This window comes from Boleophthalmus pectinirostris, unplaced genomic scaffold (assembly GCF_026225935.1).
Source record: "Boleophthalmus pectinirostris isolate CB_2022bp ecotype Guang Dong unplaced genomic scaffold, ASM2622593v1 HiC_scaffold_3, whole genome shotgun sequence".
In the NCBI taxonomy this organism is placed as follows: Eukaryota; Metazoa; Chordata; class Actinopteri; order Gobiiformes; family Gobiidae; genus Boleophthalmus; species Boleophthalmus pectinirostris.
This window is the reverse complement of record NW_026571299.1, coordinates 18,542,855-18,568,198: the sequence shown is the minus strand read 5'-3', so window position 1 is coordinate 18,568,198 and position 25,344 is coordinate 18,542,855. Positions and strand designations below refer to the sequence as shown.

General features: G+C 37.7%; 1 protein-coding gene across 1 annotated transcript in view; it reads right to left on the bottom strand.

Moving 5' to 3' along the window:
* Window positions 1-25,344, bottom strand: part of LOC110165754 (receptor-type tyrosine-protein phosphatase gamma-like) — a 144,093-nt gene that overhangs the window by 70,043 nt on the left and 48,706 nt on the right. Inside the window, exon 5 of the mRNA XM_055160306.1 lies at window positions 18,530-18,596. Within this exon, the coding sequence (XP_055016281.1) occupies window positions 18,530-18,596 (67 nt within the window). The remainder of the gene's footprint in view (window positions 1-18,529; window positions 18,597-25,344) is intronic.

The following is a 25,344-nucleotide window of genomic DNA, read 5'->3' as shown; positions in this document are numbered from 1 at the left end:
TTATTTCAAGACCACATTATTTGAACGGTCTATAATCAAAATAGTCAAACCTGTGGTCTTTAGGTACATTTTTGTCCCATTGACTTCCATTCAAAATGTTTACTGGCATAACTTTGCGACTATATTTCTACTTTTTGATGTATTTTTCATTCTTTGGTGTTGAAAAGTTTTGCTTTAGTGTCGTTTAGAATTTTTTTATATTTTTCTTTTTACTGTGTATCTCCCTTTGCAAGATTATATCAGCAGAAATACATTTGTACATATTTGTCCACACTGAAGGCCCGAGACAAAGTTAAAATGATATGGTTGTGTTCGAGAGGAGCCCCCAGCCTCTGATTATCCCAACACAAACAAATTAAAATGACTTGAAAGATATAGATCAAATACATTTTTTTCATTTTTTTCATGCACATAAATTGATACTTTTGCTGTCAAAAAAGGCATTTAAGAGGTTAAAATTTGTGATTAGGGCAGAAGTAAATGAAGACATTGATATAGAAAAGTTGGACAAAAATCCATACTGCATAAGAATATTGTTTTTTTCTTTTCTGGTGTACATTTTTGTCACGAAGTAACACAGGTGTGATTATTTTAAAGGGGTGCACAAGGGTTAAAGGTGCACTGCGTAACATTAGTAGTGGAGGGTCCGCCACTTACTTGTCTCCATGGAAATGCTATTACTTTGTGTAGAATGTTCCACAGTATAAATTAAACCTATCTATCATCAAGGCTCTGTGGAGAGTTGCCCCTGTTCACAAAAGGAATGATGTATTTTTGAGCAATAGAAACACCCGTAATGAATAAATGATGAATATGTTTAATGTCATACTATGAAACATTCCAGGCGAAGCAATAACATCTCCATGGAGACAAGCAGTAAAGTTGCACAGTGCATCTTTAAAGAGTATTCTAATAGCATGATCATAACCATTTTTCTGGATGATGATAATAATAATTCTATTTGTCCAACATTTTAGTCAATCCAAGTAAATGTGTTTTACTCTTCATTATATGAGCCTCTAAAGACTCAGACAATCATCCGACTGCACATATTTTATCTGTGATCTATTTAAATAAATGCTGGTGAATTATTCATGTTAGAAAAGGCAGCTTCAGATCTCACAATTAGCATAACTTTCATAGCACTTTGTTTTTGCTGTTTGATATAAGCTCCACATTAAGAGCCTCAGTGATCAATCCAGGCACTAAACTGTGAGTCGGAACAAAAAAAGGAACACATTTGTAGGCGTGTTGCATGTGATTTACCATAGGGAAGTGTACATATTATTTCTGACGCAAAACTGATTTGGAAATTTGAGTATTCACTGATAAAGTTCTCATGCCTTTGCTTTTATGAGCTTTGGATTGTGTTACTTTGTGAAAATGTTGTTGCAAATTAACGTTTGCCCCATTTGCAGGGGTGTAGTCAGTGTGGTACGCAGGGGTACGCTGTTCGCCAACTTCTCCCGACAGTGAGAGGACTAGGACTGATCCCAGGACTGAACCAGGAGGACTAAACCAGGACTAAACCAGGACTAAACCAGCACTAAACCAGCACTAAAACAAGTCTAAACCAGGACAAAATCAGGACAAAACCAGGATTAAACCAGCACTAAAACAAGTCTAAACCAGGACTAAATCAGGACAAAACCAGGATTAAACCAGCACTAAAACAAGTCTAAACCAGGACTAAACCAGGACTAAATGAGAATTGAGTGTCAGGATGAGCCCGGAGGTGTACCCGCATAGACCGTCGGGTGACTGCGGGTGAAAGGATCGCTGCAGAGCTCGGCACCCCATGGGGCTAATAAGCGTAGCCGTCGATTGTGCTTTGCAGACACCCTGCTCCATGAGCTCGGGGTTCTCTCTCTCACTCTCAAGTCCAAGATTAGTCCTAGTTCAGTTCTGGTTTAGTCCCGGTTAGGTCCTAGTTTAGTCCTGGTTCAGTTCTGGTTTAGTCCTGGTTTAGTTCTGGTTCAGTCCTGGTTCAGTTTCGGTTTAGTCCTGGTTTATACCTGGTTTAGTCCTTGTTTAGTCCTATCTTAGTCCTGTTTTAGTCCTGGTTTAGTCTTCCTGGTTCAGTTCTGGTTCATGTGTTGTAATCTATGATTTATGTTCTCTAGGTGATTATGAATGGAGTTAATGTTAATAGCATCAAATATTACAGATTTTTACTGGGGGCGGGGGGGCGGTGGATGGGATTCACAATGTCACGAATCATGTACCCCCACTTAAAAAAATCTCCACCACTGCCCATTTCTGTATGTCATTTGGATCGATTAGTGTCTGATGGAGGATCTTTCAAACTTAAAAGTGCACCATAAAAGTTTTTGGTTGATTGGTTGGTTGATTTGGTTGGTCAATTACAGGTGGTTTTGTAGCTAAAAATACTATTACTTGGTATGGTTTAGTCTCCATGAAAGTAAAAAGGTTTTAACATTCCAGCCAAAGCAATAACATCTCCATGGAAAAGCATTTGACAGACTCACCACCAGAAATATTACACTATGCACCGTTAACAATATGGTTAGAGCTTTATTCTTTTTGCTCAGTTAAAAATGTTTGCGCCCTCATTTCAGGTGTCTAAATTAATGTCACATAATGGAAGTGTAATTTGTTTGAACCCCTTTGAAACTCAAATGCCCCCTCAGTCATCATTTTGGTCTGCACCAAGGCCTGTGAACATGAACAGTGAACATTTTACACAAATACATTTTATATCATTTTTAGAGGCAAAACTTTTCTCAAATTCTTCATTGAAATGAAAGGGATAATTGCTTCACCGACCATCACAAAGAGAGAGCAATTTAGAAGCATTTAGAGGCAAAATTGGGCAGGAATATGGTCAATTATGTATCCATGGACATTTTTTTTTTTAAATATTTGACTTATTTTTTTATATTTTGACAAGACTGGATTTGAGTGACAATTGATGTTTTATCAGTGTCTTTTATGTAGTTTAGTGTAGTGCGTTTTGTTATGTAAAATGTTCAAAATTAGAGCGAAAAAAAAGACATAAAATTTAAAAAAAGTATAGACTTTTTACCATTTCAGTGGGATTTTAATGGTAAACCTAAACTGATCTAAACTTCACAAATTCACAAGATTAAATTCTGAACTTTTTCACTTCTTTTTCACTCTCCTACCTGTTCTTTTTGTCAGTTCACAAACATACTTTGCACTGTGTGACGTAGAGCTGGAGGAGCACCATGAGTCAGGAGGTGTTAATAGAGGAGCAGTGTGGAGCTGCCAGTGAGAAAAGAACAAGTGCACAGTTCTGCATGTGGAGAGGTGTCAGGAGGACGAGGCTCAGACCTGCCTGCTCTCAATCCAACCACACACGATGACGCAAACGCAAGTACACACACCAAACTACAGAAACTAGGGAGAAATACTAAGGCAAGATCTCCTGCTACAAGATCTCATGAAATAAAATAGCTAGATTACATGTGCATGAGGAAAATGATCAAGAAAAGCAAGGCGTAATGCTCAATTTAGATTTTTTTGTGAAATCTGATTTTTTGCGAGGTTGTACACATTTCCAATTAAATGTGACTTGCATGTGATCTCCAGTGTGAACTTTAAATGTATCAAAAGTGTTCCGCATGTGCTTTGGAGGACACGATGACGGCACACACTGAACGTGCTCAGTGTTTACGGAAGTAGTCTAAACATGGACGCAAGCGTTGAGCACCTGGTGATTTTAAAGTTGCTGTCGTACCGGAGCCAGAACATGTACAGCTTATTTCTTTTAAGGAGACTGAAAAGGAGAAGGACAAGGTTTTTGCAGAGTTGCAGCCAAGAGTGGTGGGATTGGCATGAGCGTCACTCCTTCACTAACACAGAGTTCATACACAATTTTTGTATGATGAGAAGAATGTTTGTGTACATTTGTTCGCTTGTTGATGACATTGTTAATCGCTTGTTGATGTTGTGTAGGTGGGCTAAATGCGACCTGGTCGTTCAGAAGTCACATGTCAAAAGATTGAATATATATCGGTTTTAGGAGCACATATATTTAAGTCGCCTGGGTCACATTTGAAAAAATTTGCATCTTTGTTGTTCAGACTGTCATTAAAAGATAAGATACAGGTTGCATAAGGGAGAAAAAATCGAATCTGGGTCACTTCAGGCTGCAGTCTGAACATAGCCTTTGTCACACAATTTACTGATCACAAATTATGTCAAAATCTTGGATATTGTCTTCTTTTGTGGAAATCATGTCTTATGTCTGTTTTAAACCTGGATTTTGTGGTTACAAGCACGTTAAGAGAGTTAAAACATGTTAAATTACATGACCTGTGCTGAGAATGAGGTTTTATTAGTTATCAGGAGATATTATTAAGCCAAAATGGCACAAGAAGTACATATATATATATATATATATATATATATATATATATATATATATATATATATATATATATATATATATATATATATATATATGTAATGCTGAAGAAAAACTCCATCCACCCATTTTCTTCCTGTTCAAGAAAAACTCCTGATTTATAAATCAAATGAACTTCATAGATGTATTTGACCTAAAATGGATTAAATGAGTTCTCCAGTTAATAGAAATAACTGCTTCACAATTCGCCTAATAAAAAAATAAAATAAAAAAACAGCTACTCAAATTGTATTCCCATCCACAACTATGACGCTGGTAGGAATAAGCAGAAGAATGTAAAAAGATGGATCCATATATGCAGGTGGGTGGCTGTTGTTTTATATTTGTTAAAAACATATTTCAATTACTTTTCAATTACTTTTCTATTAACCTTTACTCTACTTGCAGTTGTTGTCAGAATAAAAAATACTACTTTTGAAAACTCATCTATGTTAGCTCCTCTTCCTTGGGGCTACTGTATATCATAAATCAATAATCTCCCCACACAAGCATTCAAAAATAGAAATAACTACACTTCCAAATGGTTCTCTGGAGGACAAAACCGTGCTGTTTGGAGTCTGACCTTTTAGTGAGGCCGTAGCACTTTCACACATGGATGAAAATGATTAATATGCCATATCCAGGAGCGCTATACCGAGATATACCTCTCACCAGCAACTGAAGTCTATGCTATAAGACTTTATCATGACTAATTAGGACGATTTGAGAAAAATATCTAACTGTGATTTTTCTGACAAGCATAGCAGTTGTGATGTTTTAATAATAGGATTCTGTTCAAAGTTCACAGTTAAAGCACGTCCAGAAGAATTGACAAAAAGACTGACAAGCACATGAATCACATTTCAGATCATATTTGCACTGGTAATGTCACTGTAGACCTTTTTCAAAAAGTTCGAAAGTGTCTCGCTGTAGGGTTTGCGGGACTTCTGGTTAATGGTTTTCTATGGCAAAATGTCTGTGGAAATGTCTTGTGTATTCTCCACCAGCTTGATGTATCTGCCCCATCATCAAATCTTCAACCAACAACATCGACAAAGGATATACATTCTTCCATGAAGAATTTATCCACAACTATCAAGGTAAGAAAGACAAAAGCTTAAAAGCGAACAACAACTAGCATTAGAGAACTAATGAGCAAAACTAACGGGGTCCACCCATTGGTTCGACAGCCCAATAGTCCAAAATTGGACCATCGAGTAGAGATCCTAAAGAGGACTATTGGTCAGACAGCCCATTAGTCCGACTACGCACACTCATGGATGACTTATAACGTGCTGAAGATAGACCCTTCATAAATTCAGAGTGTGGGTAGAGTTCTCGTTTGTTTAGAGAGCCACACTGTGACAGGGAGCCATAAACACCAGAACAAGAAAAGAGCCACACTGGGAGGGGGAGCCACAAACGCCAGAACATGAAAATCTGTGCTGTGTTGATCGCCAGGACTACACCAGGACTAAACCAGGACTGAACCAGGACTGAACCAGGACTGAGCCAGGACTGAGCCAGGACTGACACTACACCATGTCATTAGAGGATTATAAATATATACATGCCACAACAGTAGAGCCAATCGCAAGGGCTGGCCCAGGGCTGGATCTGGACTGGATCCGGACTGGACCAGGACTGGACCAGGAGTGGACTAATGGAATGTCGGACTAATGAGATCTCTACTTGATGGTCCATTTTCAGAATATTGGCTATTGGTTCGACTGTCGGGCTGTTGGGCTGTCGAACCAATGACATGTAACCAAAACTAAAGTTGTTAACCAGAAGTTACCCACAAACCCTACAGTGGGGCACTTCTGGCCATTGTGAAAAAGGTCTATCCCACAGTCCACTTCTTTATACAATCCATGGTACAGATCTAAACTACAGGGTTAGCTGCTTTTCTAAGACAAGCCATGTTGTTGTTTGTGGAGAAAATTTTGATTTAAATTATTATAAACATCCATTCAATTACGATTACTGTACCTTATTTTTAAAACGTCTTAAAACGTGAAAAACAAAGCTATTTCATTTTAAACAGTTTGCATCACTCTTAAGTTATTCTTCGCTGACCTTATGCATTCTGAGCATCCTAATTATTCACTGTGATGAGTTTGAAAGTTCTTTTCACAACTTTCTGAAGCCAGAGCGGATTTGCCCTTAGCATGCTAATGGCCACTTCCTTATGATTGGACAATTGACTGCTTTATGAATAAATACAGACTTATACAATATCTGTACTGGGACAAGCCATTACTGCTCAAATTCATGAAGAAAAAAAAAAAATTACATTAAAATTAAAATAATACAAAATAAAGGTATAGTCTTACACAAATCAAGAACCAATTCACAAAAGAAAAGTAGAAAAAAAATGTTATAGTGTTATTTTTGAGCAACAAAAACACTCAGTATGAATAAATCCTATATCGATACGTTTAAAGTCATACCATGAATCATTCCAGGCAAAGCCATAACATTTCAGACAAAAAAGTTGCGCAGTGCATCTTTAACTGTGCATCTTTAATCTTGCAGGCCTATCTCTTATAACCATATTCTATTTGCGACTGTGCTAACTGTGTGCGTTTTGTGTGGCGTGGGTGTAGTAGAAGCCTCATGGGGATGCGCAGGTAAAGCCGAGGAGTTGAGGAGAGTGCTTTAAAGAGAACAGAGCTGCACTCATCCATCTGCAGTGCATTAGATTGCTTCATTTGCACATGAAATGAACGGACGTATTCTGCCTGGATGAGAACTTTTGCATTTGTGTGGAGATAAGTGGATTGTACTGCAGTGAACAAGAGAGGCCCTCAGATAACTGTGCTGGTGTGGATTTATTAGGTATTTACTGATTAAAAGCATGTTAAGCCACAATCTCCCTTTTGTAAAAGCTCTCGCAATTATTTTTATTGAGTGTGTTGACGGACTGCTCGTTTTTCAATTAGGGTTTATTTGCGGATTAAGGGAAGGCTTTTAATAGTTTGGGAGCTGGCAGAAGCTATTGTAATGTTTGGCTGGGCTGAGTGGGGTTGTCAAAAAATCAATGCTTAGATACTAATCAGTACAAAAAAGCATCAATAATATCAAGTATCAACAGTGAAAACAATCACTTAAAGGAAAATTTAATCCTATGAGCTTTTAGTCATGTTATAATGTTGTTACCTCCTCAAAAAACATACCTGGAGTTTTATTTCGTTCACATGTTTGAGTAATACTTTCTAATTGTTCTGTCTACATCATCTCACATGATTCTAGTGAAGGTGCATGGAGTTTAAAAACACAGTGAAGCACAAGGTGGTGTTTACTGTTTGAGAGTCAAAACTCAAAATTTTCAGGGTTTGTGAGTTAAATAAGTATGAACCAAACAAAATGGAACTCCAGGGATGTGTGGGATGAGGTAACAACATTATAATATAGATCAGAAAATAACGTAAATAGTACGGGTGTGGATTGCCTTGAGTGTGATGATATGATACCTATCATGACCCCCATTCAATACATCACGATATATCCCGATACTAAAACGATGGATGATATATTGTGATCTATCAATATCAAAACAACACAACTGTATGAAATATAATTTATAAACATTTTTTTTTAAATCATGTGAACTTGAATGTAACTAATATTATTTAAAACTAGAAAAGCACTCAGAGAGCGCAGACCTCCGCCAAGGACTATCCCCATTTTTTATATAAATTGCGATAAAAATCAGTCTTCTGGATCAGATCCGGATCAGCCTTTGCAATATGAAAGTGGATCCCATTGTCCATCCCTGAGTCAAATTTCATGGGGTTTGGTCAATAATTAACCGAGATATTGAGAAACTAAATTTTTGGCCCCATTTACCACAATGTTAACTAAAATTTCAAAGTGATCCAGAATCCAGGATTTCTTCTGGATCACCCCCAAAATGAAATCAGTTCTTCCTTTTCACATTTCCAACAAATCCTGAAAATTTCATCAAAATCGGTCCATAACTTTTTGAGTTATGTTGCTAACAAACAGACAAACAAACAAACAAACAAACAAACAAACAAACAAACAGACAGACAAACGCCGGCAAAAACATAACCTCCTTGGCGGAGGTAAAAATCTATTCGGATCCATTTTGAATCAACGCAAGAATTGTGCAATGAAGTATCACGATATATCACTGAATAGATTTTTTCTTACACCCCTAGTAAATATTGTAATAGTTTAAAGCACAAAACGGAACTTTTCATTAATTAATCGTTTTAGAATGGTCTTGATCTGTATCAGAACAAGCCAAAGAACACGTATTAAAGAAGTTGCTATTGCTATGTTTAGTAAAATATATACATTTTACTGTGTTATTGTAAGTTGATATCTTCAATACTGTATTAACATTTCAAGCCAAGCAATCAAACCAGAAAAGCCTCGTAGTGGACACTGTGTGGAAAGAGGATAGGATTTGCGTTTGTGTGAGTGTGTGTATGTGTGTAGGGGATAGGGCCCTGTCAGTGCCGGCTCTCTGTATTTACACACCTGTCTGCCCGCACTGTTCTCCTGCAGCTCTCATGACACAGAACTCAAACACACTCCTTTCAGCTTGTCACATTTATTATGAGTCCATTATTTGACTACCACACACAGGGCCCACCACTGTATGCCTGCCAGTTTCAATTCTAACACTTCCAATTCTAAATGTGCTATATTTCTGGACTACATTAGTTTCTTCATAGCAAAAGCAGTTACAGTGATGATGCTGTAAATTTGAAAACTTGCAGCCATTTCACAAACGACATGAAAGTGGGACCACATTTTTCATGCTTGCTTAACTTATATGCTTACGTGCAATTTTATGTCCCTTCTATAAGTGCCTCCATGAATCTTTGAATTTCTCTGGTGTAGTGCCTGTTAAAACCATCTCATTCTGCTACATCTGATTTTATCTTTAAAACAAATAGCATCCCTGTCCCTCTGATGATCTCATCCTTGGCAAACCTGTTTTTAAATATAGAAAAAACAGCATGTTGAAAGCAGAGGGCACATGGACTCCGCCTGCTGGCGCACTAAGGAGTGATGAGGTTCAAATGAGTCTAAAAACAAGAGTTAAGGCCAGTGTAGTAGTGCTAACAGTAGTTTTTACTGACTAAAGACCTATTCAAACTTCATAAGAACATAAGAACTTTGTTCTTGTTCTTGAGGTGATAAGAACGAGAACAAAGTTCGTTTGGGCTCTGACATTTCATACTTCAAAAGATGTTCTGCTGCTGAACTGCCCCGCCCCCTCGCAAAAATACCTCCTTCCTTATTCTTCGTTCTCCTTATCGTGAACTACAACAAGCACACCACCCTCCGCTACTGCTGCTAATGACTAATGTCTAATGAGAATTATTTAAACCTTAATATTTCACAACAGTAGCCGACATAAATAAAGTGACTGTACATGAGTGAAATGACTGCTGAACCAGCACACGTATGATCCATCTCCAAGCGATGTACACACAAAACAGACTCACCATCAGCAGTACATCCTCTGTTACAGAAAGAACACTCATATTCCACTGAGTTGTGTCCTTTTGTCTGACAGAAGCTGCACCGCATCAGGGCACAAGAAGTGAGCAGTTTTTTCAATGCTTATAGTTTATGCAAATGAGCCATGTGGTTTTAAGTTTTGTTTCTGTAATACGTAAACACATGTGCGCAAAGCTGAATTAAACTCATTATCATCTCAAACGGGCTGATGTGGCTCTATAGTGATTATGGTCTATATGTTGTAAAGTTGAGTTTATTTATGAAGAAGATTTTAATTAATAATCTGTTGCAGTGTAGAACTTGTAAAAGAAATTTGGAAACGTGGATATGTGCACCAGAACTTACAAATTCTGCCACTTCTAAATGCCCAAACCAGAGCATAACCCTAGCCCTAACGTCCAAGGAACACAACAGTACACATCCTACGAAGCAATGACATACAATTTGTCTTAATGTGATCCGGTTTTCTAAAACTATAACTATGCAGTCAATGAAATTGGCATCTTCAACTAAACTAGCATAAAATGAATTCTTGAATTTGAATGTGGTTTGGTGCTGAAGGCTAACTGAATGCTAAAATAGTCAGAATGATTCCCATGAACTTAGGAACTTTAAAACCATTGTAGAGCACTTCCTGCTGTACAAATAGATGACATAAATTTGTGAAACCAAGCTTATTATACCGTCAATGTCAGTGTAAAAATGCAGTATTATTCAAACATGCCAAATGAAGGACATTCTCTCCATAAAAAGTTGAACATTTTTGACCACTCACTTTGCAACCCCCCCCTTCCACAGTGCCCTGACACCATGGCAGAGTTGCATGCTCACATATTAGTCTGAAGGAGTTGAGACAGCTCTTGTCTGCTCCACTCTCCTCTCTTGTCACTGCACATCCTCCGCCTGCCCTCACTGCACCCGCTGTAGACAATGCTCTCCTCTCTCTGCACCAAGTGGCTTTCACAACTCTTTCATGCAAATGTGACTGGGGCTTTTTAGCAGACGAACTACGGAGAGATGAAGCCAGTCAATGGGTATTTGTTCCACGGAAGTATCATGTAAAATGCAACAAGATACTAGGTACAAAGAGAAGAGTCTGACCTGAGCTAGCAAGTAGACAGGAGATCTGTGTGAACAATGTACCTGCTGCTTTGTACAATGGCAGTGGTGAAGACAGAGCAAATTAACCCAGCACCTCCACAGTGGGTGCCGCTCTCCCAACCCAACTGCACCAGACTACATCTTTGTGGACCATAAATTATGCAACCATAGCGGCTTATCCAGACAGCTGAGCGGGAGATAAAGTGCAAGGCGTTCTATCAAACTTTTATTTGCGTTGAAAATTCACTCTGTTGTTGAAAGCCAAGGCGATCAAGACAGAACATGGCTTTGGAGTGAATGTTTTGATCATCAGGTTCCCATGACATAAATCCTTAATTTTAAGATCAACAACAAATACAGGTGAAAGTAAGTTGGGGTTAGGGTTTAAAGGTGTACTATGCAAGACTTGGCGGCTACTTGCTTGTCTCCGTGGTGATGTTATTTCTTTGCATGGAATGTTTCACAATATGGCATTAAACTTATCTTGCCTTAACGGTTGTTTTATAGCTCAAAAATATCTTAAACATATGTTCTTACTATGTGCAGGCTTGCTTCTCCGGAGATCTGACCAGTAACTTGTCTCTATTGTTCCATACTGTGTAACATTCAAGGCAAAGCAATAAAAATCTCCATGGAGACAAACAGACAGTGAACCCTCTATAAGAAAAGTTACACAGTGTGCCTTTAATACAGATATATTGTATAAGTGCCTTTTGTGGTCAAAATAAGTCTGCACATAATTATGAAACTTTACTTATTTATTTTTAGGGGATTCGGGAATCAGGAAATGTGCGATTTGCAAGCTATTTGTTGTTAGTATTACCATGACAGAAAACTCTTGGTTTCTGAAAGTTGTGAAAAGTGCAGTGAATAATTAGGATGTTCTGAATGCATTTCAGGTAGTGATTCACAACTACACTGCTACAAAACAACTTAGAAGTTATAATGAACTAGCTCTGTTTTTCACAGTGTTGGAGACGTGTGGAAGACACTTTTTAAAAATATTCCATCCAGTCCTTGTATTTGCAGAGGTCACTGGTGCTAGGCTAGTGCATGTCAATGGCCATAGTTAGCCTGTCAGTCTAAACAGTCTAAACCACTCCACAAAGCACCCGAAACAAATCTATTATTACACCAGACTATCGAGGTAAATGTCTGTGTCAATAGAATAATTTTAGAAGTAAAACCAAGGTTACATTTGAATGATTTATGTCTGAGCAGCAGCAGTGAATTGTACTTCCTGATAGAAAGCTTGACAGCGGCGGACTGATATCACCTAGCACCTGTCTTACCGGGAAAGTAAAATTCCGCTGCTGCTGACAAAAAAGTCCCTCAACATGCAACGATTCATGCGTTGCAAGGTTAGTTTTATTTCAAACATTATTCTATCAACACAGACATTTACATTGATATTCTGGCATAATAATAGATTTGCTTCAGGTGATTTGTGGAGTGGATAAGACCGTTTTTAGTGGCAGGATAACTATGGCCATCGACATGCACTAGCCTAGCACCAGCGACCTCTGCAAATACAAGGGCTGGATGGATTATTTAAAAAAGTGTCTCCACACATCTCCAGCACTCTGACTAACTAGGAAATGAGGCCCTATGTCCAAAATTCTGGACTGTCCCTTTAAGACGGTAAAAATCAGGTACAGTCTTTAAACATGCATTGTGCAGCTTTTCTTTCGAAGGGTCCACTACTTGCTTGACTTCATGGAGACGTTATTGACATTAAACATAACCATCCAATATATTTATTCATTACAGGTGTTTCTATTGCTCCAAAATAAAACAATTCCACTTGTGAATGGGGCGACTCTCCACAGATCTGAACTGTAACATAGAGTAGAGCTGTAACCCTACATGTCTCCCTCGTGATAGAATCTATACTGTGGAACATTCTAGACAAAGCAATAACATTTCCATGGAGACAAGCATAGAAAATTTATCCAAGTCAATGAGATGTCACCAAAAAGCATGGGAATCAGTTTGTGACTTTGTGTGTAAGTTGGACAGTTGTGGAGGACAGGATTTGTGTGTGTGTGTGTGTCAGTGCCGGCTCTCTGTATTTACACACCTGTCCGCCTGCACTGTTCCTCTTCAGCTCTCATGACACAGAACTCAAACACGCTTCTTTCAGCTTGTCACTTTTATTACGAGTCCATTATAAGGCGTTTTATCAAAGTTTTATTCGCATCTAAAATTCACTCTGTAGTTTAACGCCACCTTTGGGGATCAAGGCAGAACAAGCTTTGGGGTGAATGTTTTGATCATAGAATGAACACAGCAGGGGTGGAAAAAGTACTAAATTTTAATAGATGAGTAAAAGTACAGATACCGGAGCAAAAAATACTCAAATAAAAGTAAAAGAATAACATGAAAAAATGTACTTACAGAGTATAAAGCAAAAGTATTTAGTGCTTCAAATGTAGTGATTTTTATTTAGATTTGTCCTTGATTTTTCATCAAACTACAAATGTGTTTAAAAATGAACCTTCAACCATTAAGCAGGTCTCACACAATCATAAAAAATACTTTTAGTTTTCAGTCCTGTTCAAAAATATAGTGGAGTAGAAAGGACAGATACCTGCTCTCAAATGTAGTGAAGTAAAAGGAAAAAATATGCACTTTAAAATCTACTTAAGTAAAGTAAAGCTCAAATTAACACTTAAGTACAGTACTTTACTACATTTGCTTTGTTACCTTCCACCACTGGACTATAGTTCAGGTCAGCATGAGTCAGACATATAATCATGGTAGAAATATGAAAATAGGATGTAAAAGACGTTAATGTATTAATGCATAGAAAAGAGGGGTCCCCAAAGTGCTCATTTATGTTGTGAATTTATGAGAGGAGCTAAATAATGAAGGAGCAGGGAGTTTATGATGAGAACAATCAAAGCGCAAGTAGCCTCCAGTCAAGGCTCCATAAAACATGAGTGTGTGTATTTGTGGCCTTCCTATTGCAGTACATGTGCGCTGGAGATGTAGACGGGCTTTGTAATGGAGAACAGCAACGGTTTAATAATCAAATTGAGTGGAGCTTTTAAATTTGTTTTAATAGTTATTTTATTTTTATACCAAAGGAACCAGTCATCACTCTGTCATTCCCATAACTACTAGCCTTGACGAGCTTCATTTGACTGGAGCCTAACACTATGGGTGACGTCACACTCCCTTAGTTAGAGCTCTTCTTTATACAGTCTTTGGACACACTAAGCCAGTTTCAGAAAGTACTGTGTGCTCAGATTTGTGTATTTCATGACCATTCACACATGATCAGCTCAGTGGTCACTATTTTCATTTACAACAAAAAAATCTAGCTTCACCTCAGATGACCTCAGAATTTTGTGCTTCGCTCATTGTTTCTGCAGAAATACGCAATGTTGTTATTTATTTTTTATTTTCATTGTGAGCAGCCATATTTGTTTTGATACAAATGGACCATGTGTGTCCCCGATTATATGCTTGACCTGACAGGTTTGTAGAGTATTGACGAACAAATTATGATAACATTTGACAGTTGTGGGTCAGTTTGGATGTTTTTTTCAAAAACATTGGATCTTAAGCCCCTGTCTTCAATCTGAAATTATTATTATTACTATTGTTCTCCATTTTTATAAACCAGTGTTCAAAAAATATCAGTGTGCTCCAGTCTCCTGCCCCTGCTTACTGCCTGTGCTTCTTGCAGTTGTGCTGCTCGCTACAATGAGGCACTATAGAGACAGTGTCATTCGAGATTCTGGCTCTGTAATGTAATGACATTCGGATTGATATAGTTATGGGGCAATCGAGAAACTATTTTGCAGTTTTGAACCACAAGTCCATAAAACTGTTTTGTTTAGCAATAACCTGGCTTGTGTCAGACTGATATTTGTGCCACTCTGATTTGAGTTCTACACATGAATCAGTCTGGGATGGCTCTCACTGACAGAGATGGGGACCTATCAGAAAGTTCAAAGGAATACTAACAGACATCTTTCCTGTTCACAAACACACAAAGTGCTTACATTCTGCACATTTTTCACAAACAAAATAGTCTGTATATTATGCAGAGAGTATGTCTGTTTGTGCCACATGCTTGTTTTGAATCACTTGGGAGTGGACCCATCAGTGTCCAGGTCCTATTGCACCAAGCAGGCCAAGATGTTTTCTCATCAGTTTGTAAACTCATAAACATTGTGGGACTCCATCTTGCTGCACAAGGTGAGATTAGCAAACTGTTTTAGACCAGTAATGGAGCTGCAATGAACAAAGACACAACGACATTTCAGATACTTTGTCTTCTTTAATTCACCTCATTTGTTTGTTTTTTACCTATTTTGTATGAAGATTAATTATGCAACTTTAGCTTTAAGTCAACATATTCTAGGTAGACAAAATAATTCGCCCTATTCCCAAACCTGCATAAATTGCTTTAAAGAAGATACAGGCAAAATAAATACGCAAATCGCTGTATACAACTAAAGGCTTCTCAGAACTAAGAGGTATTTGAGTCCAACGTTTGCAGTATCTATGAGAAATGTCATCTTTTCCATAACCTGAAATGATTCAATGTAGCATTCGGTAAGTTGCTGTTATTGTTACTTAGAAATAATCAAATAAATCAAAAATGAACTGAAGTTGTGTAAACAGGAGGTGAAGGCTCTTGGCATAAACAGTGTTATAGACCATGAGAACAGAGCTCTTGTTTTCCAGAGAAGGACAACCCTGGATGTCTGTAGGAGGTTGTTTTGCTCTGACTGAACCAGAACATAAGGTTTTTTCTTCAGTTTAAAGAAAATCAATAGCAGAGAGCAGAAATAATGAGGGAGAAAGTGTCTGCTCGATGTATCATGTTCAATGCAGTCTTAAATGCAGCATGTTCTAGCAGTTACAAAGAAAATGTCCTCATATTAACCTTAATGGGGACATATCGTAACATCAACATCTATGGGCTTTTAATCTTTTTTATAACAGTGTTCCCTCATCACTAGTTTATTCTAAGTTGTTTGATTGATTCAGGCATGTTTGAGTAGTCATGTTTTGTCTGCATTTCCGCCTTCACTTATCCTCTACCCTCTAATATTATGAGACATTTGGGGGCAATATCGACCAGTAAATCATCTTATTATGCCACTTTACAAGCCAAAAAAGAGGATATTGGCTGAATCGATATCTTGAAAGCCGATATCCAGTTCTCCATCGATGCTGATAATTGATACCAGTATTGTATTGGCGTATCCCTAGTAAACAAATCACATTTTTCAGCCAATGTAAATTAAAATCCGCTTCTGCCGTTGGGGAAATGCACTCTGAAGAGACTCTCTGTTCTACAATTTGAAAAGGAAGTCATTAGACCTTTTTCTAGTACTAAGCCGCAGCAGATCAATATTGCAGTGTACAATGAACAAAGTGTAAATTAAGGGTCCAAAATTGCCTCTTGTGATCTTTTAGCTATTTTAGAATGTTGCTGCTTCATCAAAAACATACCTGGAGTTGTGTTTTGTTTCATTCACAAATGTTTCAGTATTCCTTTATTACTAGTCTGTCTATATCTCCAAAGTTCAAAATGCTCTTTCCACCTCTTTTGGTTGTTTTCAAATTAACAGCTAGGTTTTGTTTTGTTTTTTTTATCTTTTGTTCAGTAGAGATGATCAATTCCAGGGCTGAAATTATCCAGATAATTTTAATGAAGATGTATGGAGTTTAAAAACACAGTGGAGCACTTTCTGTATTCTGTTTGAGAGAAGAACTCAGTCTAAATATGACGGGTTTATGTGTCATACATGTGTGAATGAAACAAAACACAACTCCAGGTATGTTTGTGATGAGGAAACAATATTATAACATAGATCAGAAAATAGTGTAATGCGTAATGGTCCATTTAAGAAACAGATGCTATATAGACCCAAATCACGAGTCGGTAACTAGTACAATATAACTAGAACAATTAACTCAATGTACTAGTTAGGGGTGCCAAATTATCGCGTTAATTGCGATTAATTAATTACAGTCATATTTAGCACGTTATGTTTTTTAATCGCGTTAATCTCATTTTTTATCTCTAATTTTAGTGTTTCTGTATGCGAGTTGCTTTATTATAAAATCTGTTTTTATGTGTTGTTGGGACAACAACACACACACAAAAAAAACACATTTATACATTTTTTTATTTCGGTAATTCCACTCATTGCCGGAAACCCACACAAAACGCGCGCAGTAAGAGCGATGTAAACGTCATGTTAACGTTGGCGGCGTCAGTCACACAGTGGACGAGGTCGAAGAGCCAGTAGAACAGAGGCAGCAGTGCACAGGTAAAAACACATTCGTGTCTTGGAAATTCTTCTCCCGACGTGAAATATAAAAGAAAATAACAAATATAAAATCACCTACAACTTAAATGTCACTGGTGAAAATAACCTGCATAGGCTCATGATGTCTGCACTACTGTCCTATAGTGACCTGCCACATGAGGGGACACGCACACAACACAACACAACACACACAACACACACACAAACAAACACACACCTTCATCATCGTCATTAACCTGAGAACGCGCGGACCACGTTTCCTTCCGTAGACACTGCGCGGACACCGACGTGCTCCCGTGAGCCGCGTGTGGATCGTGTTTTCACGCGTACGCGGCGTAAACCGCGCTTCCTCCTGTGAGCCTCTAACCCAGAACTAACACAAAGACTAAAACCAGGACTAATCCAGTCCAGGTCTAAACCAGGACTAAACCAGAACTAAAACCAGAACTAAAACCAGAACTAAAACCAGGTCTAAACCAGGACTAAACCAGGTCTAAACCAGGTCTAAACCAGGACTAAACCAGGACTAAACCAGAACTAAAACCAGAACTAAAACCAGGTCTAAACCAGGTCTAAACCAGGTCTAAACCAGGACTAAACCAGGACTAAACCAGAACTAACACCAGGACTAAAACCAGGATTAATCCATTCCAGGACTAAACTAGGACTAAAGTAGGACTAAAGCAGGTCTAAACCAGGACTAAAACAAGGACTAAAACCAGTGATCTCATATATAAAGCATTTCTCTATATCAATAATATTTTTTAATATGGTTAAGGAAAGACTGGACTTTTTATTGTCTTTAAGTAGACAAAAGTTATTATGTTCATATTTCCTCGTCTTTTCTACTTTACAGCAAACAGTTTCTTATTCATGGAGACTTGGGCTCAACAGACAATTTGGGGAGATTTGTTAAACAATAAATGACTTTATAAAGTCACTTTTTTAAAATCTATATCAGTCTTTTGATCTGCCACAATAATGTAATAATGAATTTAAATGAAAATATCTCAAATTGAAGGCTTTTCTCAGCAATTTTTAGGTGAGATTAAAATGAGATTAATTAGATTAATTAATTACAGATCATAATTAATTAATCTCTCAAAATTTTTTTATCACATGACAGCACTAGTACTAGTTATGCTTTTGTTGGGAGACTAAATGCTAAACAGAGGCCAATAGTTTTGATTTAGTCTAAAAGCCCAAAGCAGGAGTTGAACATAGGAAGACTTACCATGATGCACCACTCCCTTCAGTCCATGGATGATGGGTTCCACAGCCGGGTTATCTTTGGCTCCAACCTGAGGACACAGCATTTCTGTTAGTTTTGTATTTCAGACACAAGAAATCTCCAAATGTGTTTAAATTCGAATAACAACATCTTAAAAGTCCTATATTAAGCAAAATTTACTCTTGTGAGCTTTAAGCCATGTTATAATGTTGTTACTGCCTCATAAACACACATGGAGTTGTGTTTTGTTTCATTTACACATGTTTGAGTTATCGTTTATTATTATTAAAATGCTCTGTTCCACCTTGTGATGTCATGAAGCGGCAGTTTTCAAGTTAGCAGCTACTCTTTATCTTTAGTTCTGTAGAAATTGGCAATTCCAGGGCTGAAATTATCAAAATGATTCTAATGAGGGTGTATGAAGTTTAAAAACACAGTGGAGCACTTCCTGTATTACTACATGACAACACAAAGTGGAACAGTGTCAGTGTTTTCTGTTACAAAAAAAATTGAAATAAATAAATACATTAATAATAATAATAATATAATAATAATAATAATATACATATGCAGGATTTTGAGATTGGAGATGCAGACAGACTAATAATAAAGAATTACTCAAACATGTGTGAATGAAACAAAATACAACTACAACACACTTAACAACAATACAACATGGGTTAAAGCTTACCATAATCCATTTTGTATAATATAGGACCTTTAATTATAAGAACAGAACTTCATGTCAACCAGGAACCTGCTTGACCTGATTTCGTTCGAGCTGATTTTATGCACCATCCATTAAAGTGAAAGAACTGTGTATGACTCCGTATTGTGGAGACATATTTGTTGGCCCTCTGCCTTATTTTATGAAGGTCTTGGGACTGGATTCTTGGACTACATGAGGTCTTTTGTGTGTAATTTGTTTGTTTCCTCAGAGTTTTCCTCTGAGTGCTTCACTAAAAACATCTACAACAGTGGAGGACAAGACTCCTGTGCAAAAGGGACTGTGAATCACAGTGGGTATTTTTTTTATTAAAAAGGTCAAAAAATAAACAACAATACTATCAACAGAATACCTAGTATATCAATATTAAACTATTCTCTGCAAACCATGTGTTACAGTGTTGGGAAGCATATTTCATGGGTGTATTGTATTGACTTTGACAATGAACGTATGGACTGGATCGTGTAATTGTATTCGTGCCATTGGATTCAAACAGCTTTAAGTTGTATTTGAGCAGAATTTGTCTTGCCCCAGTACAGATATATTGTATAAGTAGCTTGATATCAAAATAAGTCAACTGTGTACGGTCTGCTGTTGATAAGTGTGCGGTTGGCATGCTAGTAGTAGTAGTTAACACTACAATGATGACAAAACTCTGCTCTGGCCTCTGAAAGTAGTGAACAGCACATTATACTCTTTGCTGCAAATAATTAGAATGCTCAGAATATGTAAGGTAAGGGAAGAATAACTGTGTACAAAAATTAACTTTATTTATTCAAAATAAAAGACAGGTACCTTTAGCACTAATTCGCGAATGAAAAGCATTGCTCATGCACTTACGAAAAGAGCAGTGTTTTCTTATTTTCCTCACTAATTATGTGCAGTTTGAAGCCTACGTTGTCTGATCAAGTACCACAATGTTAGCCTGATTCATCAGCCACTTTCACTTTGTGTAAACCGTCTGACATTAGGATTCGTTCACTCGACAGTAGGTGGGTACTTTTTTATTTAACCAATTGCTGCTATTTGGTCGTGATGTATGTAATGCGCCAAATCCCGTAGGAAGAAGGGCAATAACGTCTTTCCCCTTGATAAAATTTACCAAACATTCTCTTTGTTCCGACTTGAAATCCTTGATCTTGGGAACCAACACAGAATGTATGTCTTCGTCTACATCCATCTCGACCACTTTGTTTACTGTTGTGCTGTACCCAGGGGGTACAGCACAACAGGGACCCAGACAGGCGCTTGAGTTTGACATTATGACTTCGCAGCTCTTCGCTGATTGGCCAAAGCGTGGTCTACAACTTCCAGGGATCTTGCAAACCGTCTAGTGTATTCCGATTCCTGACCCAGTTGCTGGAAAGAAATTAAATTCAGTGGAGACACTAGGCGGCACCAGCCCGGCTACCACAGTGTAGCCTATTTTAGAAAAAGTAATAGAACTGAAGTGAACTCTGAATAGTAAGTAACAGTACTGAAATATACAAGTTTAGTACATATATGTGTTTTCTGCACATGTATTTAGTTACTTCCCAAAGCTGGTGACACAATCTTCAGCGTATTCATAAATTACCCCAGGTGCTCTTAAATGTACCACCGACTACACTCACATCAACGGGGGGTTTGTGGAGTGACAGGCCCCAGTGGTGGAGCTCAGTAGGGGAAGGCTCTGGTGCTTTCTCAGACTAACATTCATAACAAAAGATGCCTCTCTTCTCCTCCTCCGCTCTCCCCGTGATCTCTCCGTCTCACACGCACACTCGGAGTCTCGCGTTCAAAACAAGCTCTTATTGCACTTTCAGTTAATATCTTCTTGTGCTATTTGAAATGATTACTGTTATGTGGGCGTCTGCAAAGTGACTGGAACATTGTCTCACTTTATCTTCCTTTAACCCTTCGAAACCTCCATACTTTTTCTTTATTGCACGTGGAACTCTGGAGTGCAGGTTTCACAGTGTGGCAGTGAAATTTGTCCATTAAGAGGGGCTATTTTAGTTCTACGGGGTATTAACTGCTAACTCATAACATATTTAGATCACCACGTTACCTTTTATTCTTTTGAAAATGCCACATTCGTTGAAAATAATGTATTAAATTGTTGTATTATTTTCACTTTCTTTTTTTGATGCTCTTAGTCTCCTCTCCCTTTACTCTCCATGAAAGTCACTCCCCCTTCAGGAGAACCACAACAATATCGCCGTGTATCCACTAATGAAACTACTGCACATCACATTATTTGTTGTGTACAGTGTACAGTTTTGTATCATGTTTTTGTACACTAGTATTTATGGAGAATTGTCATGTGGGAGCATTGATGACGTAGGCCTGTGGGATGAGTATTGTACAGAATTGCATGACATCTGCGACATATTCAGGCATGTTTCTGATGACAGAACATCATTATAACATGGTAGAAAGTTTGATTTGACATAATATCTCCTCTTTAAACTTTATGAACATGTAGCAATGATAGTGAAAGGCTATTTTAACTTGTTCCAACATATGTGTAAATATGTTGTTTCTGTAAACTATTGACACTTAAAATTTACATGTCTGATATGTGAACAAGTATGTTAATTAGGCAAGGCAAGGCAAGTTTATTTGTATAGCACAATTCGTACACAAAGTAATTCAAAGTGCTTTACAGAATAAGAAATACATTAAAATCATAATAAAAACTAATCAAATCATGAAGATTAAATTTAAAAAAGAGAGACATAAATTGGAGAGAAGACCGGAATGAAAACCTTTCAGTTATATGCACAGTCAAACAGAAATGTTTTGAGCCTGGATTTAAACAGCGTCACAGAAGAGTCTGTCTCACATGTTCAGGAAGACTGTTCCAGGTTTTAGCTGCATGAACCTGAAACGCTGACTCCCCTTGTTTAGTTCTGACTCTGGGCACCAGCAGGAGGCCGGTCCCTGAGGTCCTCAGAGTGTGAGATGGTTCATATGACACTAACATGTCACAGATGTACTTTGGTGCTCGGCCATGGAGAGACTTGTACACAAGCAGAGCTGCTTTAAAGTCTATTCTCTGAGGCACAGGAAGTCAGTGCAGAGACCTGAGCACAGGACTTATGTGCTCGTACTTCCTAGTTCGAGTAAGGACCTGAGCTGCAGCGTTCTGGATGTTCTGCAGCGTCTCACAGCTCGTTTGGAGAGACCAGTGAGCAGACCATTACAGTAGTCTAACCTACTGGAGACAAACGCATGGATAAGTTTCTCCAAGTCTGTTTTAGACAGTAAACCTTTGATTTTTGCTATGCTTTTTAGATGGTAAAAGGCTGCAGAGGGGTGTAATGATATCCAAGTCTCATAATACGATATTGTCACAGTTTGACCCTCACGGTACGATATTTATTGAGCTATTGTGGGAAAGCTCACAATATGGTGGAGAGGCTCACGAGAGATGAGATGTAACAATATCCAAATCTCTCTGTACAATATTTTCACAAAGTATATCTCACGGATAATCATTGTGATATTTTGTGGAGCCTAACAAAACTGTTTATATGCTACTTTTTACTCTTAAAACGCCTTGACAAAGAACTAAGACTTAAAAGTGCTTAGAACTGTTATTTCTTCTTGTAGTCTGCACTGAAATGGATTAAAGGATCATGGTCCATGTAGTTCCCTCTGTCTTTTTTTTTAGCTATTGCTGCACCATAACTCTTAATTTAAGCAAAGGGACTTGCAATTCGATATATTGTGATGGTCCACGATATTATTGTGAGCACTTTAATGTTATGATATCATGATATTTCAGTTATTGTTACAACCCTAATGTTAATGAGATAATAGCTTTGCATGCATGGCTGGAACAGACACAGATGTTTGTTTCCCTGAATTCCCAGAATTAAATTCAAAAACATTTTGAATTGATCAAAAGCAAAGGCTTCCAATAATTATGTAATAGGATGTAATTTGCAAACAACAAAATATCCTTTCTTTGTGATTCTAAGCGATTCTTAGTATTAGTTCAACATGTCATGTTTCAAAATTCCCTCAGATGCGCACAGTTCTAAACAAAATTTAAAAAATCACATTTAAAAAACATGAATTGATTAAAAAGATGCCATGATTAAAGGATGAAAGGAAAAAGGATTAAACGTTTCACAATTTGTTTGATCTGTTATAATGTTTTCTCATAAAAACATACCCCGAATTATGTTTTGATTCATTTAAAAAGGTTAAGAAACAAATCCTCTGACCTATAGAGAGGTAAAAGGTAGCTGTTGGAAATGACCGCTTAATGACATCACAAGGTGGAACAGAGCATTTTGAGCTTTTGAGATGTAGACAGGCTTATAATAAAGGATTACTCAAACATGTGAGAATGAAACAAAACACAACTCCAGGTGTGTTTTTGAAAAGGTAGCAGCATCATAACATGGCTTAAAGCTCACACGAGTCTTTTATTTTGCGTAATATAGGACCTTTAAATACTGTCCAGTAATCATGTATGTAGATTCATAGCATGTGTTACAGATTATAAGATGTATTCTCATTCATATTCACTTTCAGAGGCATTCTTAAACTCAGACATTTTCGCTGGTCATACCCTTTGCTACAACACCACTGCAACTTTTAAATGCGCTTTCTTGTAATGTTGAAATTGTTTGAGCTTTTGGGTTGTTTAAGTTCCCAGTGTGACTTCAGTTGGTGCAGCAATCTGAGAAGAAAAACAAAATCAAATGTCTGAGGGCAGATTGAAAGAAATGTATTCAGTGCTGGGGCCAGTGGAGTGTGCAGTACTGAATGCAAACAGCCAGCAGTGCTTATGGTGTGATTACAGTCATTTAACCCACTGGCATAAGAGAATGAACTAATTGCTGCTAGATTCAAATAGCAGTCGTCACCTGGATTATGGTTAATTTCTCAACTTTGCATACGACAGTGAAAATTGAGCCACTATAGTTTCTGTAATTACCTCCAAAACCGTTTCTTTATTGCCACTTTCTGAACACATACACCTGGAGGTTGAAACGCTAAAGGTATTTCAACGGATTTAAAGGTGCACTGTGTAATTTTTTGGTTAGGGGGTCCATCACCTGCTTGTTTCGATGGATATGTCATTGCTGTGCTTGGAATGTTCCACAGTATGACATTAAATGGTTCTACTTCTCATCTACAGCTACAATTTACTACAACTTCACAAACCTGTATGCTGATTGTGTTGTGATAGCGCTCTGAAGGGGGTGTGTAAAAACTGTAATATTCCCTCTTTAAAGGGTTTGTACCTGATTATGATTTAGATTTTCATGTATTTTAAGTAACATTTGTTTTTCCATGGTACAGATACACAGTATATTGTAAAAGCAGCTCTTAGGGGTTTTTAGTGTTTTATTTTCTGCAAAACAGGAAGCATACTGTTAACATTTTAGTTGTTGTTAACTTTAACGTGACTGCACTCTCCTGACAGTTGTGATGCATCGATAAGGCTCTACATCACGTTACTTTCTGATCTATGTTATGGTGTTGTTTCGTCATCTCAAACACACCTGGAGTTGTGTTTTGTTTCATTCACACTCTTTTTAACACACAAATCCTGCATCTACTTAGCGTTCTTCTCTCAAGACTTATGATGCCATGTGGTAATACATGAAGTGCTCCACCGTGTTTTCAAAATCCAAACACCTTCCAGAGCATTTTGAGCTTTGGAGATGTAGAAGGACTAATCATAAAGTGTTACTCAAACATGTGTGAATGAAACAAAACACAACTCCAGGTCTGTTTTCGATGTGGTAACAGCATTATAACATGGCTTAAAGCTCACAAGAGTCAAATGTGTGCAATATAGTACCCAAGAAGACCTAAGAATTTACTAATCACAGTAATGTAGAAAAAGTGGTGACTTTTAAAAATGTTTGTTTGTGTTAGCTTGGACCCAAACCGGAGAAAACCAGAGTTCCTGTAGTCATTTGTATCTACCAGCTAGAATCAGTGTCAGAGCTAGCTAACCATCTTTAATTATTGCAATGTTTAAAGGAGTTTGAGAGCTCCATCTGCCACGTACAGCTGAAGAGATGATTACTGTCACCCAGCACAATGCACCTATAGTATTTATCCACCTGCAGTGGACTGC